General features: G+C 40.0%; 1 protein-coding gene across 1 annotated transcript in view; it reads left to right on the top strand.

The window, feature by feature from the left end:
• The window catches only part of PRTG (protogenin), an 80,250-nt gene extending 62,866 nt beyond the window's left edge, over window positions 1-17,384 (top strand). The window contains exons 12-20 of the mRNA XM_033517045.1: window positions 8-103; window positions 642-828; window positions 2,479-2,606; window positions 3,374-3,544; window positions 7,222-7,404; window positions 7,950-8,070; window positions 9,029-9,194; window positions 10,180-10,284; window positions 11,376-17,384. Coding sequence (XP_033372936.1) covers window positions 8-103; window positions 642-828; window positions 2,479-2,606; window positions 3,374-3,544; window positions 7,222-7,404; window positions 7,950-8,070; window positions 9,029-9,194; window positions 10,180-10,284; window positions 11,376-11,726 — 1,508 coding nt within the window. The 3' untranslated portion in view covers window positions 11,727-17,384. The remainder of the gene's footprint in view (window positions 1-7; window positions 104-641; window positions 829-2,478; window positions 2,607-3,373; window positions 3,545-7,221; window positions 7,405-7,949; window positions 8,071-9,028; window positions 9,195-10,179; window positions 10,285-11,375) is intronic.
• Window positions 17,385-19,433: the final 2,049 nt, after the last annotated feature.

A 19,433-nucleotide genomic window follows, 5' to 3' on the forward strand; every position in this document is an offset into this window, starting at 1 on the left:
TCTGCAGATCCTAGAAGAAAGTATCATGTAAGGCTGCTGGCATATAACAATATGGAAGAAGGTTATCAGGCTGACCAAACAGTCAGCACTCCAGGATGTGTCTGTAAGTGTTGCAGATGCATGAAGAATTGATTGAAAGTTGAGGTGTTTCAGGGTCCCAGCAGCTCTGTATTTTTAACTTCTAAATAATCAATAAATCCAGTGTAAAACAGAGAACAAGGAAGATATATCAGTGACAAATACTGCCTTAGTCATCCTGCAATTGAGACAGTGTCCTGTGTTCATGAAGTGCAGTTGAAGAAACAAGACAGCCCAAGCACATTTCCCTCCCTTGCTGAACTATCTGCATCATCTAACATGATGTATTCTCTATCTTGTGAGAAATTTATCTCTTTTTCTTGTCTTTTCTGATAGTTTTGACTTTATTTTTGAATAAACAAGTGGGATTGCAGAAATAATATGGAACATGTGTTGGGCTAGGAGGGATCACTAATAGTTTAACCAGTTTCCTGGGTGTGAACACCAGCTAGTGCTGGCTTAGGGCAGATTTGTATCTAAACTGTGGGCTCAGACCTTTTCATATAACTGGTATCTGTATACAATGCAGTAAATAATTCCTGCTCCTGTTTTGTTTTAAACAGCTGTCCGAGATCGCATGGTGCCACCCCCACCACCTCCTCACCACCTCTATGCCAAGGCTAACACCTCATCCTCCATCTACCTTCACTGGGGAAAGCCTGCCTTCACCTCTGCTCAGCTCATCAACTACACAGTGCGCTGCAACCCCGTGGGGCTGCAGAACGCTTCCCTGGTGCTCTACCTCCAAACGTGAGTGCAGCGCTGCTGGGGGATCTTGGATTGCCAGTTCCAGATCCTTCCCACTCAGTTTCCACTCTTCCTGCTCTCTTTTAATTTTCTTTTACTAGCAACAATTGTTATTTCCCTCAGAGGACTGTGTTTTGCCCATTGGCTCCTAAAAGTTTTTTAGGTTTCTTAAGATACATTCATAGAACATCTTCATTCTCTGCCAGTGATCCTTGTGCTGGATCATCAAGTGAGCTCTTGATTTTTGTAATGTCATTTTAGCTGTCTCAGTTGATTTTAATTTTAAGCTCTTTTTCAACTATACAAAAAGCAATACCTATTTTACAGGTAGCATGGTCAAAGATGGGACTGAGTCCAGTGTGTGATTTTAGGACTGAAAATGAGAATTTTTGAGGGGTTGGGGATTTCATTGTGGGAATGCCACATTCCTAAGTGTGTGGCACCCTGCCAGGGGAAAGCCAAGTAGGATTGCTTGCTTTGCAGAGAATCGATGTGTGAGGCACAGAATGGCTTTACAGGGAAGGGGGCCTGCCCTGGGCTGCTGCTCAGCCTCTGCCCAGCTGGTGTGGGAGCAGAGCACTTGGCTCCATGCTGGGGGTTGTGGGGCTGGTGAGGGAATCCATGTGTGCAGCTCCCTCAAAACTTCAGTTTACTCAAGCCTCTAAATAAGAAAAATGCTGTCTTGAAGGATAAATAGTTTCCATCCTTATATTCGTGGTTTTCTGTTCCAAGAACACATCTGCTGCTGTATAACTCCCGGCTTAACGATTAGATACAGTATAATCACCATGTAAAGTTCTTAGTTGCAATGTGGAGCATAGCAATGAGTGCTGCTTTTTGTGATAGGATGAGGCTATTGCAAGTACTGGTTACTGCCCCTGCAGTACAGAAGATGAAAACACTAAATGAGATTTAATAAAGCAATATCTGTAGAGTAAGACCATTTTAAATTGAGATTTAATCTTGAGTGGGGTATTATCATCCAGTATTAACCCTGGCGTATATGAAAGATTTCCCTCTGCCCCAGAATCAAAGTAAAGTGAAATGTCTGCAATTGACTTAATGATCAAATTGTAAACTGCAGTATTATAATTAATAGAATCAATTCTGCACTTATAAATTACTAAATATTGCTACCAGATGAGTAAGGAGCATTCATGTTCATCCCCTAAACATGAGGTGTGGAGGCCATAAGTGGAAGGGGATGTTGCCCATGTAGCCTCTGTGTGGGAACTGGGAAGCAGATCCAAGAGCCAATGCCAGGTGCCTTGTCAGCTGTGATGCTGGTTGCAGTTTGTTACTCCAGCTTGAAGCACAGTGTCCTATGGACAAGTGTGGAAAGAGCTGAGTTTGGGATAACTGCTGGTGATCCAGCCAATAATATTGTTTGTGCATCAGCTGTTCAAACAACATTTATAAAAACTTGAGTTCACATCAATTGACAGCAGACATAAAATGCTCCTGAGAGCTCCAGGGATGGTAGAATTACATTTCCAGGTAGGCAGCGCAGATGTGCCGTGTGTCTGGACTTGGACTGGTTTGTCCTGCGTTGAACAGAGAGTGGAAATCTACTCATGTGACTGAGACATCTGATTTGGGGATCTTCAAGTCAACTGCTGCTGCTTAATGTATTTTATTCCTTCATCTGTCCAGGTCAGAGACTCACATGTTAGTCCAAGGTCTTGAGCCAAAAACCATGTATGAATTTGCAGTTCGATTGCATGTGGACCAGCTCTCCAGTCCTTGGAGTCCTGTAGTGTACCACACTACCCTCCCCGAAGGTAAGGAACCAGGAGAGGGATCCTGTGGTTCTAAAAAGAGTGTTCTGTAAACCAAATGGCCTGAAAAAGTGCTTATTAATTTTAAGCTGTGTGTAAGAGAGGGAAATCCTTTCCTCTGAGACACAGATAGTGCTCTTCTTGGTGAGAGATAGAAAAATGCTAGCAGGCAAATCCCTGTTTTGGAACTGTGAAATTCTTTTTCAAAATCCACCCTAAATCAGCATTGATTTTTGTATAAAGTGTGATGCTTTCACTAGTAGCAGCCACTGAGTAGAAATAACTTGAATAAAAACTTTAAAATATGTATTTATGTATTGAAGAGGCATGGCTGATTCATAGGCATTTATGAAAACATATTTTAAGCCCCAGAAGTTTTGGAAACTAAGAATATTACACATCTACTGGCTTAGATGCTGGTTTGATTTACTGTCAGCTTGATAGGGGAAAATCCACACCTGCAGTTTCATGTTCTCACCAAAGCAATGTTTGGGAGGTACTTGTTCACAGGATAATGAAGTGGGGGGTTGTCAGTAACTGTTCCTTTCTGGAGTTGAGGGAAAAATAGGAAACTTGCTTTTACAGAGTCTAAGCTATTGTCCAGCTGAGAGTTAACAGGGGAGTGTCTCTGAGGAGCAGTATGTGTTTGTTTCAGTGTGGTTTCTGGGATGTAGCAGTGGCCATTAGGTCTGCACATCAGTTCCTTTCTGAGCAATTTAATTGCATGTAAATTGGGTTAGCCTAATAGCATTGTGTTACTGTTCTCACAGCACCATCTGGCCCTCCAGTAGGAGTGAAGGTGACTTTGATAGAGGATAATACTGCTCTGGTTTCCTGGAAGCCACCTGATGGTCCTGAAACAGTTGTTACACGGTACACCATCCTCTATGCATCCAGGAAGTCTTGGATTGCTGGGGAATGGCAAGTGTTGCACAGAGAAGGTAAACTAAAATCATGAACCTATGAACTGGACAAACAGTGATGCTACTTATAAGATGTTTTGTTATTTTCAGCAACCTTGGACTACACTACAACAATGAATTATGAAATAAATCCATATAAATGTTCACATGAAAGTTCCAATTAGTTTAGAATTATTGCCATGGGAGGATGTATGAAAAAACAAGTTCATATTCAGAAAGTGATGGGAGAGGGGGCTCTCTGTGCTGCTTTGGAGCTCAGTGTGTGCTTGTAAACCAAAATGTCTTGTAAATCCAATTACATCCATCTTAGTTCTGTTGCAGCCATGATTGTGACAGTTTCATTTTGTAAATGCACTCTTTCAAATCTCAAGTCTCTGAGATGCCTTGCTCTCCAGAAATGAATGTTTAAATGTGGCTGTGTGGGTTTATACATTTCTGTCGATCACTGTCAATCCAGTTAGCTCAGTTTGCTTAATGAACTTTCTCCTACTCCCAGTCAATCACTCTGCAAATTCAATTTAACTCTGGCTCTATTCTATTGCTGAGCCCCAGCTAATCTCACAGTACCTTGGGTATGCTGACATGAACTGCAGTCACATCTCTGTGATTAAATGTAGAGATAGTATAAATTTTTGTAGGCACTTTTCTGAATAATACTGGGATTTGAAGAGCTGAATCAAGAACAGATTTCTGCTGTAGCCAGAAAAAAATAAAAGGCATTTATTGTTCCATTGATAGTCAAAATAGACAGAGGTAGTTGAGAACAGATAATGTTCTAATAATGTCTTAAACAAGAGAGGAAAGCTCAGTGTTACAGAGTAAAGTCATGTGCTTGAGTAGCCTATTTAAGAGGATTGCCCTGGAAGAGTTACTGTTTTGTTGTTCTGTTTTGTTACCTGGCTGGAAGCTTAGTTGTCAGCAGAGAGTGAGGCTATAAATTTTCTGTGGAGAATTCTAAAAACTTAATGAGAATGCTCTCCCAGAGGAGATTTCATTTCACCATCATGGAAAGTGATCTGTTCTAGTTCAGAGCTGTTGTTCTTCGTGCTGCTCCTGAAGAGAGGACAAAGGACCAACAACCTCTCTGAAAGGTGGCAGTGCCACTTTGCTGCAGCACAATGGTGTTTTGTCAGGCTGGCCTCAAAGAGAGTGGACAGTTGTGAAGAGTTGTTCCTGTGAACAGGAAAATTACTATTAAGCTAAATTTGTGAAAAATAACTTATCTCTGAAATATCGATCAGGTCTAACTACAGGGGAAGATTGAGCCCATGGGTTTTCACTATTAAAATTTTTCACTGAAACAGTAATTTAAATAAAGTTGTCCAACTGCATTGTTGGAAAACAGTGATATTGTTTAAGAACAAATTTACTGTTTGTTTTTACTGAATGAAAGAGCCATCAGATTTAAATTCACAGAGAGCTTGTGTTTGAAGACTAAATCTTGTCATTCTGTTGATGATACACTGTATTTGCTGCATGCAGCAAAGTGGCTGAATTGCTTTCAGATACATCATTCAGCTCAGTCATGCCTGTGAAACTGAACAGCATCTCTGATAGTATTTCACCAGAGATTTCAGATGACAGGATGGCAATAACAGTAAACATTTTCATGTGTTCCCATACTGAAAGTGTTGGAGGGAATGAGCAAATGGAGAGCTATAAATCTCAGTGTATTACTGTGCCTATCGATGCTAGAGCCACAAATTTTGCATTTTGACAGATATATTAGGGTTTGAGGCATGGCGTGGAATTCAGGCATCTTGACACACTAGGACAATCTGTCATGGTCTTAGTTAAAGTATAGATGGAAAAGTCTGTGAAAGGAAATTAGTATGTAGAGATAAAATTGGGCAAATACCAGTCCTGTGACAGTGCTTTCATAGTTAATTTGAGATAGAAGCAGGGTTTGTGTTCTTTAATGCATTTATTCTGATTAGAGCAGTTAACCCTATGAAATAAATAACATTGTTTTCCTCGATGCCAAACTTGCTCTGCAAAAGATTTGTGAAATCTCAACTCCATTCCATTCTCATACCTCCAGAGAAATCCCCTCAAATAAAAAAAAAAAAAAAAAATTAAAAAAACCACCAAACCAAACAACCACAAACCAGCCCTGCAACCTATAAAAGTATGGGCTTCAGTTTCTGGAGGAAATTTTCTCCCAGTCCACCCCCTAATTTGACTGAGCTTAGGCCTGGCAAAACCAGAAAATATAACTGCATTTTGGTGCTGATTCATGATGTGAGTTGTCTTGCAGCCACCTCCTCCTTCTTCCCTAGTTCTCTTCAAGTGGATCAGAAGTTACAGCCCTTGCACACTTGGTGTGCAGTAAATCACCCCCAAGTGCTCCCTTGCTTTAGCAATGCAGCAGATTGGAGAGGAGCTTGTGGCAAGGAGCCTGTGATATTGAAATGTGACCTTTCACCCTTGCTGGTGCTAAATATTACAGCTCCTTTGGTTACAGATACCTCACATTTTACTTCAAATGCTTTCAGCTAATGGTTTTGGTTGTTTTCTTTTTTTATGGAAGAACTGAAATAGCTTTTGAAGTAGCTTCCTTTTTGCCAAATGTATAATCTTTTCAGTCAACAAAATAACCTTATATTTTATGGATTCCCATGATACTATAAATTTTGACTTCTCAAACTGATTTAAAAAGTTAAAATTTTGATGTAAGTCTGAGAAACTAAATGGAATATGTGAAAATTAAGAGATAGATTTAGGGCTGCAACTAAATTTAATTTTTATTTATTTATTTTAATTTATTTAATTTTTAGAGCTGTAAGTAAATTTAATTTTAATTTAGTGCCACTGTTAGGGAAATAAAAGCAGCATATTTCTATGGTTGCAAGAATCACAGGCATTTTAGAAATGATTTGGAATTCTAAGCAGTATTTGCAGTCCCTGAGCAGGCAAAGCTCTCATTGACTTTGATAGGAGTTTTGCCTGTCTAAGGACAATGCTAGTGAATCCTATTTATGTTCTTAATCTTTTTTCCTGCCTTCAGGGACTTTAGGAAATGAATCCCTAGCATATGAAAAAGACGTTTTCTGTAATATTCTTAGTAGCACAGCTTAGATGCAGAGTAATCAAGGAAGCCTACACAGGTCTAAATAGGGTTTAATTTTATTATAAAATCATGGTATGAGGTACTCTTGCAGAGCTGTCCTGTTCATTTAACTAGGCCTGAAATTTGATCAAGTGAACCTGGATTCTTTTGTACTGTCAATTTTCATTCACATTCATGGTACAGTAGGTGGAGGAGAGGCACACATGTTCTACATGAGCGAGGTTTAATGTTCTGGTTTCTCTGCCTGAGTCTGGTTAACGCTGGGTGCATCTCCTCGCAGATGTGATCACAACATAAAGGCTGTCACACTGAAATGCAGCTCTGCCAGGTTTAGGGTTGGTGTGCTCTGTGTCACAGCCAATACTTGAATCTTGGTTTGGAATTATTCTGGCCCTTCACAGTGTCCTATGTTAAAATAGAATGGAGAAGAAACAAGGTATGAGAAGGCAAGCCCAGTGTTCATTCTCTAGCTTGTGTATGCAGGGTAAAATGTCTCAAAATAATCACAATCCTCAAGCAAGATTTAGAGGTGCTATTGGGAAAAAAGGAAAGGTCTCAATGTCTAAATCTGAGTCTTTTCTCAAAGTTTTGTCAAACTGGAACGGTTTGTTGTATCTTTTCATAGGAGCAATGACCATGGCTTTGCTGGAAAACCTTGTAGCAGGAAACATCTACTTGGTTAAAATAGCAGCTTCCAATGAAGTGGGAGAAGGACCCTTCTCAAATGCAGTGGAATTTGCTGTCCTGCCAAAGGAGACATCGGAGTCTAACCAGAGACCGAAACGCTTGGATTCTGGAGATCCCACTAGTCAGTAGCAATGTTTGGATTACTCTGTCACAAGTACTGGGGAGAAAAGATCCCTGGTTGTTTTAGCTGTAGCCACTTTCTGGGTAAACCATTCTGTTTTATGTGAGGCAGGCCTAACAATGTAGCATTTTCTTCTTCTAAATGAAACCATTTTGGAATTTTTATCTCAGTTCAACTTAAATTTTCTTGCTCAGAAATGGAAAGTTTGCCTATCAAATGAGAATACATAACTGGTTTGAATTTTACATCAGTAACTTTGCAGCCAGTCTTCATTTCCTTTAAGTCCTTTATCTGGCTTGAGATACAAATAGCACTGGGTCTGTCCTCTTCCTCCCCTCCCAGGACTGCACTGACCAGACACTCCTCTGGTCTATAAGTTTTATTTTCAAAAGTTTAAAAATGTATGACAGAGAAGGCCTGGAAATCTCATTAGAAGGAAGCATTTGTCTCTGTGGTTGTAACTGTAACCCTATTAATTTCCTGACAGGGAGCAGGGGTTAACTCTTCTTATTTACTGGGTCTTTCTATGTTCCTTTTTGATACAGCTTATTCTGACTATTACCATCTGGACCAGAAATCAATGACTGGCATTGTTGTTGGGGTTTGCATAGCCTTGACCTGCATCCTTATCTGCATCCTGATCTTAATTTATCGCAGTAAAGCCAGGTATGTTTTTGTTCTCGAAGACTGAGCTCTTTTCCAATGTCCTCACTCTTGGATGTGCCTTCTCCTCCAAGAGTGCCAAGTTCTCTGAAGTACTCTGTCTCTTCACCTGCTTCTACCAGTGTTGGAAACAAAGCACTTTGTTGGCTCTTCCTACTCTACTGGAGCCCCTTCTCCAAGGAAAAGGAGGAAGAACCCACAGAGTGAGTCAGTGCTGGTGCTTTGACAACTCAGTATGAGGCATGTTTCCAGCTGAACCCCAATTTTGGGTCAGATAAGCGTGCTGCTGTTCATCATCTGCTCCTCCTGCTGAACCCTCCAGCCTTCCCACGCCTGCCTTGCAAGGCTTTAACCCCCTGGCTGCTGCTGGACAAGAGGAACTCTGTCATAAAGGAGTTCCGTGATGCAGATTTTAAAGCAGATCCATGATGCAGTTTCTCTACAGTGGTGCAAACCACCATCTGTGTCTGTCATCAGCTTCTAGAGGGTATAAACTGGCCCAGTGACTCAGCGAATCTTTTGGGGTCAGAATAAATTTAAGTCACTTGAAAAAATAAATTAAAAAATCTCTGAAAATGATTTTGAGTAACAGGGGCTTTTTAGCTTATATGCAGGAAAAAACATGGACTGGGAGATGGTCTCTGTGTAGTATGGTAGAAAGGTCTTAATGTCATTAGTGGTTACTTCCTCCAAGTAATATTACTAATCATGACAATTCCTGCCTGCACATAAGCTTGTAGCCTACTGTGTATGATTAACTGGAAGCAGATGTTATTTTTATCACAAGCAATAACATTTAAATTCCATGTGAGTTAGGAGTATCACATAACAAAATGTAAATGCCAAGAATATACCAGGATGACTTGATTAATAATAGCTTTGAAGTTTATCCTTTATTTTTATTTTTTTTTTGGTATTGTATTCCTGTGGGTCAATTTTGTTCCTTCTTAACATTGTGTAGGAAAGCATCTGCTCCTAAGCCTGTGCAGCAAAGCACTGACCAGCTGTCACGTACCAGCATCTCATTAGCCAGTCCTAATGACGTGGAGAAGAATATTGAAGGAATTGCAGAGAATGAAGAATCCTTATTGCCAATGATAGTGGGAAACAGCTTCATTGATGCTAAGGTACTGTGAGTTTTACTAACTCCCAGGTCAGAAATCTTCCTTAAGAATTTGTTGCTGTAACATCAGAGTCCTTATCAAAAGTAAAATATATTTCCTACAAACCTCCAGGAGGCTGTTTTATTAACAGGACAAGCACAAAGTTGGCAATCCAGGCTCAGATTTTCAAGACTTATCTGAAAGTTCAGCTGGAGATCTGGTTGAGTACACTTGTCTTTGACTGTACTTTGCAGATTGCAGTTTGGCCCTGGCACAGCATCAAAGGATAAAGGCCCCACAGACTCGAGGCTGCTCGGTGGCCTCTGCTGAGGCGCATCTCTCCCAGGAGATAAGTGAGGCTCCTTGTCAGCACCTAGCTCAGTCAGTGCCTGTGCACAGTCTAGTCAACCATGGCACTAAGCAGGTGTTAAGAAAAGTACTATTTTTCTGTATACTTACTGGTAAGACGATGTTGCAGTTTATAAACTCATACTCAGTCAAATTATTAATTAGCCTGGATGACAGGATGTACCAGGGGATGTGCAGAACCTTCAGTCCAGAAGTCCAGTGTGACAACACCACAGTGGCCTTTCTTTCACATGCAGGCATACTGAGTTCAGGCTTGTTCTGTTCACACTGCAAACTTGAGTGCAGCTGCTCCCTGAGGATATGTGTGAGAGCCAAGAAATGGAAATGGACCCAGCAGAGGCACAGACACTGCCTATGAATGGCCACATTCTAAGTGCAAGAGCAGTAGCTGGAATATTTTGCTGTGTGCCTGCACTATTGCAGCTTTGGGTCTGGACAGAAAGCTTGCCACATTTACTGGGTCTGTTCTTGACTTGTCTTGAGCAGATAGGTGCCAGACCACAAAAATGTCACTCACTACTGAGGCTTCATTTGTCTTCATTTTCAGTATGGAACCAACAGATAGGAATAGAAGAATATTTTCAAGTATCTTAGAAATTTACTTTATTAAAATAAATGTCTTCGTCTTCCTCTGTTGTAGGGAGGATCTGATCTGATTATTAACAGCTATGGGCCTGTCACAAAGACTAATGGCAAGAAAAGGTGGCTATTCTTCCAAGATGCTAAGAAGACAAAGGCTGAGGAGGTAATTGCTCTAATGGGCAGAGATGCACAATCTTTACTGTAATACCCTCTTTGCAGAGGAAAATACTTACTTCTCTGTTTATGGAAAAAACATTTAGTGGTCATGGTATTAATTGGGTAGTTGCAGTTGTGTAAGTTTGATGGTGTTCTATCTCACCATAGTAAAGTCTTACAGAAATTCTATTTTCTGACAGATGTTGTTATCAGGACACTGTGACTCTTTACAGTTGGCAGACACTGTAACTCTGCTGTTAACTGATGGCTTACTTGTCTTTGGATCTGTGAGCAGAAAGATTTCTGTGTACCTTGCAATGCATGAACTACTTCTGTAGAGACTGTATAAATATAAATACAAATAAAAATAATATTAAAACAGAAAGAATCCTTTCCTACCCTGGCAGCTGAGAGTTTTGTTGGCTAAAGAGAAACAAATGAGGGAAACTAGATGGTATATCCAAAGTATAAAAGAAAAGAAAAAAAAAGTTGAGAAAATTGAGAACCTGAATAGAACTGTCTGCCTTCTGAAATTGTTGGTCTGGACATATTTGCCATTTGACTGAGAAAAAGAGCAGTTTAAAACTGAAGTGTTAAATCAAATCTGGAACATTACTATGCAAATTCACACCTATGGAGCACAGAACCATTCTTTATTGCATTTTAACTTGTACTGTGCTCTTGTGCGTTTAAGAATTAGAAAGTCTTGATATCCATGTTGTAAAATCGAATTGAAAAATATTTCTACAAGCGGCTGTGTATTTCTGATGCCTCTATATGAAAAATATTTGCTATCACCCAAGGAGTAATGCTTAAAGAATATGCACGAGGGGATGGGAGGGAGCTCTATCAAGTGTGCTTTTAAAATACTCTTCATGTCTCCCGAGTGAAATATTTTTTTATTAGCCATGCTTATCTAGAAGGATTATTTCATCTGCTGTGGAAAAGTGTGAGCAAGACCTGAGATGGATTATTTTTAAACTCCTCCAGGAAAGCCCTGAGAGAAGCATTCTGGTGGAATAGGAGACAGGAAATGCGGTAAAAATTCAGCTGATGGCTCAGCTTTTCTGAGGCTCTTTTCCCTGTGTTTTTCTGCAGCCACAGAGGAGGTTCGTGCAGGCGGTGTGTCTGTACCAGCCCGGCCCCGGCGCGCTGCTCCACCCCGGCGGCTCCCCCGGCCAGCGCTCGGACTTCCAGGTGCCCTTCGGCGGCGCGGCCGACACGGAGCATTCGGCCAACAGCGAAGGGAGCCACGAGACCGGCGACTCCGGGAGGTTTTCTCACGAGTCCAACGATGAGATTCACCTCTCCTCCGCTCCGGGCGGCTCCGCTCCGGCCGGCAGCGACTCGAGCTCCGGGAGCCCGGCTGCGAGCGGCTGTGCCGAGAGCCCGCTGCTGCTCGGGGCTGTCCCCGGCCCGCTGCAGATCCTCCCTGCCCTGCCCAACTGAGCCCGGGCACCCCGGACACCTTCACTGGGTCTGTTCGAAGGACAATGAACAGCGAGCCAAAGGTTCATTGTGGAAAGCCTGACTAACCTAGCAGGTGATCCATAGTTCTGTTGAATGTTGGGGGGTATTTTTCCTATATTTTGGTTTGTTTTTTTAAAGCTCGCTCATTTTGAATGTTCAGCGGTCAAAAAATGTGAAAGGAGTGAAGATTTCTGACTGAAGTTAAAAATATGTCACTGGAGCAAAGGGAAGGCTATTGGCCCTTTTGCTGACTATCTACCTCAGTTTGCCGAGAGGTGAACTCTGAATGGCGACTGCTTTACCTCATTTGTGTTCTAGTTGGTCTCAGCTATGGAACTGATGATACTTCCTAGTAGTGTTGTTTTATTTTGGGGTTTTTTGTTTTCGTTTGCCCCCCAAGTTGTGTGTAGAGAGTGTGTGAGTGTGTGTGTGCATGTGGATGTACTCAGTGATCAGGGAGTTGTATAGGTTGGTGGACAAGATTGTTTAGCTGAAGCTCTGTCTTTAAAAAGAAGGAAACCTCAGAGTATAAAACGTTATGATTTCATGTGGTTGGCATAGAGTATGTTAAAAACTGGGAGAACTGGAACTTCCATCTATACAGCCACATGAAATCTTTTGTACCTCTTGATTTCTTAGACCCTCAGTAAGCCTAGGACAGTGCCTTTCCTCAGAAACCGGTGCCAGCAGCTGCTGGCAGGAAATATGCTGTATCCCTGGGGCTCTGGGACATGCTGGATTCCCCACAGTGTGACCAATATTGCCCCTGTATTCACAGTTAAGGTTAAAAATCATAGCAAAATCAAGGAGTACTCAACATTTTCAAACAGCTTGGCCTTGCCTGAGAGTTATGGAATAGATAACAGTGCTGAGTATTCCAGTATCACAGTACTTCTTAGCAGTGGTGCCTTGCATTATATATTATGAAATTACTGATTTGCCTTATTCCTTTTTAGTATTCATGAAGTTCCTTTGGAGTACAGAAAGATGCCTTAAATCCTTCTTAGATGTTTTAAGTAAACTGTAACATGAGTTTAAAGTTCATTTTTACCCATCTTTGAGTGCTGATAAACATTGTAGTATGTCTCAGAACTGGTGTTAGGATGAAAACCTCCTCCTTGCCTTCACCTAGTGTGCTATTAGCCAGGAATTTTAGCTCAGGGAATGACTTTACCTATATGCCAATCTAAAACTCTGATTAGGCTACCATGAGAAATAAAAAAGCCAGAGCTTTAGTTGAAGAGTCTGTTGAAAGAGGTGAGTAGTGCTACCGCCTCAAACCCATGCAATTCCTGTTTTATACTACCTCCTTTAAAAATTATTCTAGTGTTTTTTTGGATTTTGTTGTTGTTGTTTTTTCCTGTACTCAGGGAACAGTTTGTTACTTTTAAGCTGCCTCACGGAAACGTGGAGCAAACTGACAGGGTATCATTTTGTGTTTTAATAGGAGAGAGCGAGAGACAGGGAGGAGGCTGGAATCATCCAATGTTATAAACTTGCCTGTATCTATATCCAGTCCTCTTCTCACTCCTCCTCTTTCCCTGTTCTACTTTAAAAAAAGAAAGAAAGAAAGAAAAAGAGAAAAAAAAGAAAATTAGGCATATGTTTTTACTTAAAAAAAAAATTTAAAATATAATGTTGTGAGAAATCAACCATAGGAACCCCTGGCTGTATTTAAGTCTGTCAGAACTCCCACTGACTTTAGTGGGGCCAAGATGTCACCTCCAGGTGTGCCAGGCTGACTTGTGTTGCTCTTCAGTCAGAAGTTGTGGGTAAGCCCCACTCTGGTGGTTGGATTGTGCTGAGGAGTGGGGCTCTGGTTCCTGGAGCTCTTTCCCTTGAACTGTTGCCAGTCCTGGAGCACACAGTACACATTCACCTCTCCCTAACAGTGTTGATTCAAATGCTTGAAGAATGATCTTGTACCAAAGACTTTTCTGTGGAAGAGAAGGAAGCCACATATTGTCCAAAATTTATTGAACTAGTTAAAAAGCTAAGGTTTGAAGAGCTGAATACATTTTATTGTATAAGTAGTTACTAACAAAAACCGATAGGGCTTCTTGATTGTAATAGCCAATTGCATAGGTGAGTTGTATGCTTCAACAATTTTAACTACCTTGTTGTTACAAGAGCCTTTAAAGAAAGTTATAATGCCAGCAGATATCTCCAAAGAATTCCAAGTGTAATTTTTTTCTCCAGCATGTAGTTGATGAACAGTACAGTATTAAGAAAAATATTTTTTAACAGTTTTTTATCTACTTGCTGAAGAAAAAGAAAACCTTTTCACCAAAGATTTATTTTTGGTCTTGTCAGGCAGAATGTGTAGTGTACAGCAGAGTACTGTTTTTAGTTAGGTAAAGTGTGAATTAATCAAAACTAGAGTAAGAAAGTGTAACTGTAGCATGAAGTTTCACACTTCATCTTTCAGAGTAGCCTGTTGTGTTAGTTGCATTCAGAAAGAGCTGATATGCAGATGGTAACTGCTTCTCCAAAGACTTGTTTGCTGTAAGTACTGGCAGTGGGGTATCATTTGATGATCCTTGTTACAGGTAAATACAATAATCCTAAACTCTTCTTTCCAAAGACCTATTCTGTAGTTTAACCTATGGGTAGTCTGAGAGAAACAGACTTCATATAAAATCTGCCAATCTTATATAGATGCTTGAAGTTCAGCAGCCAAAGATTTGAAAATACTCAGCGTATTTAGAGAGCAGTGCATCCAAAATTGGATTCATCACTTAATGTTTTATCAAGGTACTTCTTATCAGCAAATAAAGAAAACCAAAGATATTTAAGGTTACCTCAGCATATAGGCAAGCTTAGTTAGGCATTAATTATTCTTTTTCTTTATTTTTATGTTAACCAAATATAAAACACTTCTCCAGAACCCAGTCTACATTCATGTGCTTCCCTTTGGCACAGTCATGATTTCTACAGAAAAAAAATGCTCTCCTCAAAAATTCATGGCCTAGTACTAATATATCACAAGATTTTGTGAGAGAAAATTTGTCTTACGATTGAAAATGCCAGCAAGAAAAGCAAAAGAATATCCAGAAAAATTGTAGAAATTGATCATGTCTCTATTGAATTTAATAGCAGAATCAATCCTTCATAATTGTAACAGTGCAAAATTTAAAAGTTTAAATGCTTTCCTTGAATCCTTGAAGCCAATGCGTGTAATTATAAATATGATCTTACAAATGATAATTTTTTTCAAAGTTTATATCTGTGGCTGTCTAAGGGAATGAGTTTTTCACTTTGTTCATTCCATTTGCCTAGAAAGAACTGGCAGAACACAGCAGGCAGACTGGTTTCAGGTTTTCCAGGTTGTTCTTCTAGGTTACGTCTGTAGAAACTGGGTCCTGGAGAAAAATATATAATTTCTTAATTATGAATTTTACTAAATATGTTCTGGAAGATGAACATAAATGTGAAATTTAGTGTTACACTATGTGAATTGATTTTGTTTAAATGTAGTAAGAACTAAGGGGCCATGGCTGGTGTAATGAGTGTATGTGCAACCCTTGTGTTTTAAAAGTAAGCAAAAATGTTACCGCTGATGTGACTTGAAAAGCATCAAAACTTACAGAGGAAACCTCAAAACTGGCTCACTGTGGTGATGGTGTAAGAGAGAGGATCTGCCCTTCAGTGCCACAGCAAGGCCTGGAGCCAAAACTAAATGCTCAGTGTGCCCACAGCTACACTTGTGTGCTTTCCTTATATTTAACAAATACAAAGCACTGTCATCTTTCAGCAGTTATCCAGGACTGGGAATGTGTGTGCTGTGCAGGACAGGGCACATCACTTGGTTACTTTTTAATAGCTCTGCTATTGTAAGAGAAGCCTGAAAAATCTGCATACCACTTTCAGTAATTTCCTATATTAGCTCCCCATTTTTTTGGATAACTGATGATATTTTTAACAGAAAAGAGTATCAACAGGTTGCTTTGCCAGTTTTTAATTATTCTTATACTTCATTCCCTCTCTGGGTTTAATCCCATGCTTTAGGTATGAGCTTCATCTTGTTTGCCTTGTTCAAATCAGGGTCCTCATCCTGTTTCTTTTTAAGCCAATGGGAGAATTAATTTGTATTTCAGTTTGCATAGTCTGGACAAACAAAATAAGCTTTTGTTTGTTTTTTAAATCTGGACAGTACTGTTATTTTAAAAGGACAGAAGTCTTAGATGGTTAAAACTCCTACTGGCAAATGGATTTTTGTAAGGTAAGTCATCAGGGGTCCTCTCCATGAATCCAGTATTAGCCTGTAGTAAACATGGAATATTTCAAGTCAGTTTACCTCTTTTTCATTGCAAATCAAGTCAACTTGAATGACTTCTCATTTGCTGCAGCCTGGGTGTACACAAGCATAGTTACTGCTGGTACTCAGTAAAATGCTACTCTGAGCAAACTCTGAGCTTTTGTTCATTTTATGAATTTTTGTCCATTTAATGAAGTTCTTGCAGGGAAAAGTCCATCTCCTAACATGGGGAACATTGTAGGTTTTGCAGGGCACTCCATGTTTAGCCAAAAATCCCATTCATGGCAACCAGAAAGAGCTGCTCAGGTATAATACTGGTGGTATTTCACAGAAATCAATTTACTGACATTATTCTCATAAAATAGAGAGCAGGATTACACTTGCTAATTGCTGAAGTAGTAGTTCTTAGCTTGGACAATTGTTATACACTTGCCAGTTGCTGCAGCTGCAGCTCTGCCAATGGCAGGCAATCTCTAGAGCAAAGGGATTCCTGTCTGCAGGAAATACTGAGCACCTTTCTAAAATAACTCTATGTACTGTTTTGGAACATGTGTTTCAAAACCCACACTTCTGCAATACAAGTCCAAACCCAAATCACTTTCTATTAATAGAGAAAAGAACACAAATACAGTTTGGCTCAAATGTATGTTTATTTCTTTGAAATTCCTCTAGACTTATGCTGAGCCTACTCCTGAGTGACTCAAAAGGGATATCAAAACATGCTTAAGGTTTTGCTGTGTTGGGTCCTCTGGTTCCATTGGGCTCCTTCAAAAAAAGTTTTCAGCTTTTCATGGTTGCATATATTCACATTGCATCTGCCTGGTGTGTTTTCAGTGAAGACTGACTGTATATGAAAAACTGATTTATATAAATGTTGCTTTTTGATTGTTTGGCTTTTTTTTTTTTTTTTTTTTTTAAAGTTGTGAATGAACTGCCAGTGTAGGAGCCAGGTGTGTGTATCTGACATTGTGGTGGTCTGGATCCTTTCACTCCGTGTGCCATTTTCTTCCAAGGGCAGCAATGGCTGACTGGCTAATGGAGGATGGAGCTGAATTGTATGAATTTTATATTTGTCTCAGGGGATCAGCTCCATGAATTCCATTGCATGAGGGAAGCTAATGTTTGCCCTGATTTGAATGTAACTTTTTAATGTCTTTTAAAAACTATTTTGTTTAATAATGTGGATTTGTTTTTCTTTTTCTAGCATTCTAGTAAATGTTACCTAGTGTGTTGGTTCATTTTTCCCCTCCAGGGTTGTTTATATACTACCCCAAGGTCATGCCAAAAAATAATAGAAGTTTTAATGCCAAATGTTTATGAAACTGCTGTCTAAATACTGATTGATTGCACAGTTGAAATAAAAGTTTTCCTTAGAAAAAGTGTTACTTGATACTTTATTTTCAGTGTATCTGAGGAGTGGCTCAAAACAATAAAGACAAAAACTGCAGCACCTCATTTCAGGCTGAGCAGATGGGGATACTGTTGACACTTGAAGTCATAAAAAGAGGTAGACAGTAAACTGAACGTACCATTGAATTTCATGGAACTTTCCATGTATTCATTTATCACTTATGTACCTGGAATTATTTCCCACCTAAATCTCTGTGTCCCACTGTGAACGCCCATGCAAGATCTCCGTTCTGCTTTATTTTCATGGGGTGTGAAACATGTGGTTCTCAGTGCAATTGCTCTCAAAAGCCTGGAAAGCTGCTGACAAAGCCGCACTGCTGAGTTTCCCTGGCACATTTACATCTGTTGAACCCGATGTTTCACATATGACAAGACTGAAAATGCAGCTGCTGTTGGTCAGAAACCAAACTGCTGCTCTTACAAAGGACTGCATTCCACATGGAAGTCAAGCAAATTCAGTTAGTGAGGAAGTTATGTTCTGGAGGGATTAAATGGTTTCTGTTCTAGCAGGTTGATCACTGATTCCCACCTGAGAGCAACAAAATCTTGGCTGGGCAGTTTAGGGAGTTAGGTTCAGAGCGGGACTTACAGTAATGGTGCCATGCAAACTACTGGAAATGAAACCACAGAAATGACTGCTGTCATTTACAGGGTCTCTAGGGAGACTAAAATCAAAACATCAGTGGAAGTGAAATCTTGCCATACTTGGTAGGTTTGACTTCAGTTTTTGTCTATGTTGTTCTCTAAAAGATGTGAGGTGTTCTTTACAGGCACTGGATATACTTAATGGAGAAGGAAAGATACTCAAAGGTATTTTGAAGCTTTGAAATCACAGTATTGGGAATTGAAGATTTGAAATAAATGCTCACTAGCTTTGTTCCATGTCCAGGAAATGACTGTTTCTGAATACATTTACTTCTTATTCTGACCATCTGTAAGAGGCATGGGCCCTGTCACTTTTGGGTGCCCCTAAGAAAGGGCACACTGTGAACACCCCTGGGAGTCAGAGCTTTTCTTTGTCAGCATCTCCTGCTGATCACTTGGGATGCCTGAATTCTGCAGAACCATAAAGTCTCTTCCCTTTTGAATTCTCAGAAGACAAAGGAAATCCCAAAAGCTTCATCATGCTTCCTTATGAATCACAGCTGATCCTACCTGCAGAGTCTGCTTACAGACAAGTTCTTCCTAGCTTAGATGACATTTATCCCTGTGAGTTTTAGAGCAACAGCTGTGGAGATTATTTATAAAACCAGTTTATCCAAAATTCTTTATTCCTTATGTTCAAATATAGGAACACTGAAATACAGTTATTGAGAGATAACTGAGAAAATTAGACCAACGCTGAAAATATGATCAAGTATTGTAAGAGACTATTTGTAAAAACTTAAGAAATCCTAAATAGAGTAAATAAATTACATTTTAAAAGGTAACAGTTTCAAATAGCTAGGGAACAGTCAGTCTTGGACTGTGCAGTGATACAAAAGCTCTACCAGTGCAATCCACCAGAAAAGTTGTTCTTTTGTCTAGGTGAGAACAGGAACCAGCTGCAGTTTCCAGTTCTGTTACTGCTGGTTAGTGCAGGTTCATTTTACACTCCAGAATCCTTGTTCCCAGTAGCAATAACTAAACTGTAAAGCTCCATCTTCTGAGGAGTTACTATTGCAAAGGAAAGCTTAGAAACAGCCCTGGTTTGGGATCTGATGCTGTGCTGCCTGCCTGCAGTCTGCCACCAACCTGAATGTCGGAGCTACCAGCAGGTGAGTGCTGTGGGCCACTGACACTGAAAGGCCACAGTCATTGAGGTGACAGCATTGCTATTTCTTTGCTTAATTTATCAGTGACAACAATCTACAATCTTAGCTTATCTGTTTTTTTGATAAAAGGACCAATGCCTTAGAATATGAAGGCTACCTGAGCTAAGACTCTCCTTTGCACCTAAAACCAGACTTCACATCTTGTTATATATGAAAAAAAAAGACCTCTGCTTTCCTTTCATTTATATAAGTTACTTCTCTGAA

This window comes from Parus major, chromosome 10 (assembly GCF_001522545.3).
Source record: "Parus major isolate Abel chromosome 10, Parus_major1.1, whole genome shotgun sequence".
NCBI lineage: Eukaryota > Metazoa > Chordata > Aves > Passeriformes > Paridae > Parus > Parus major.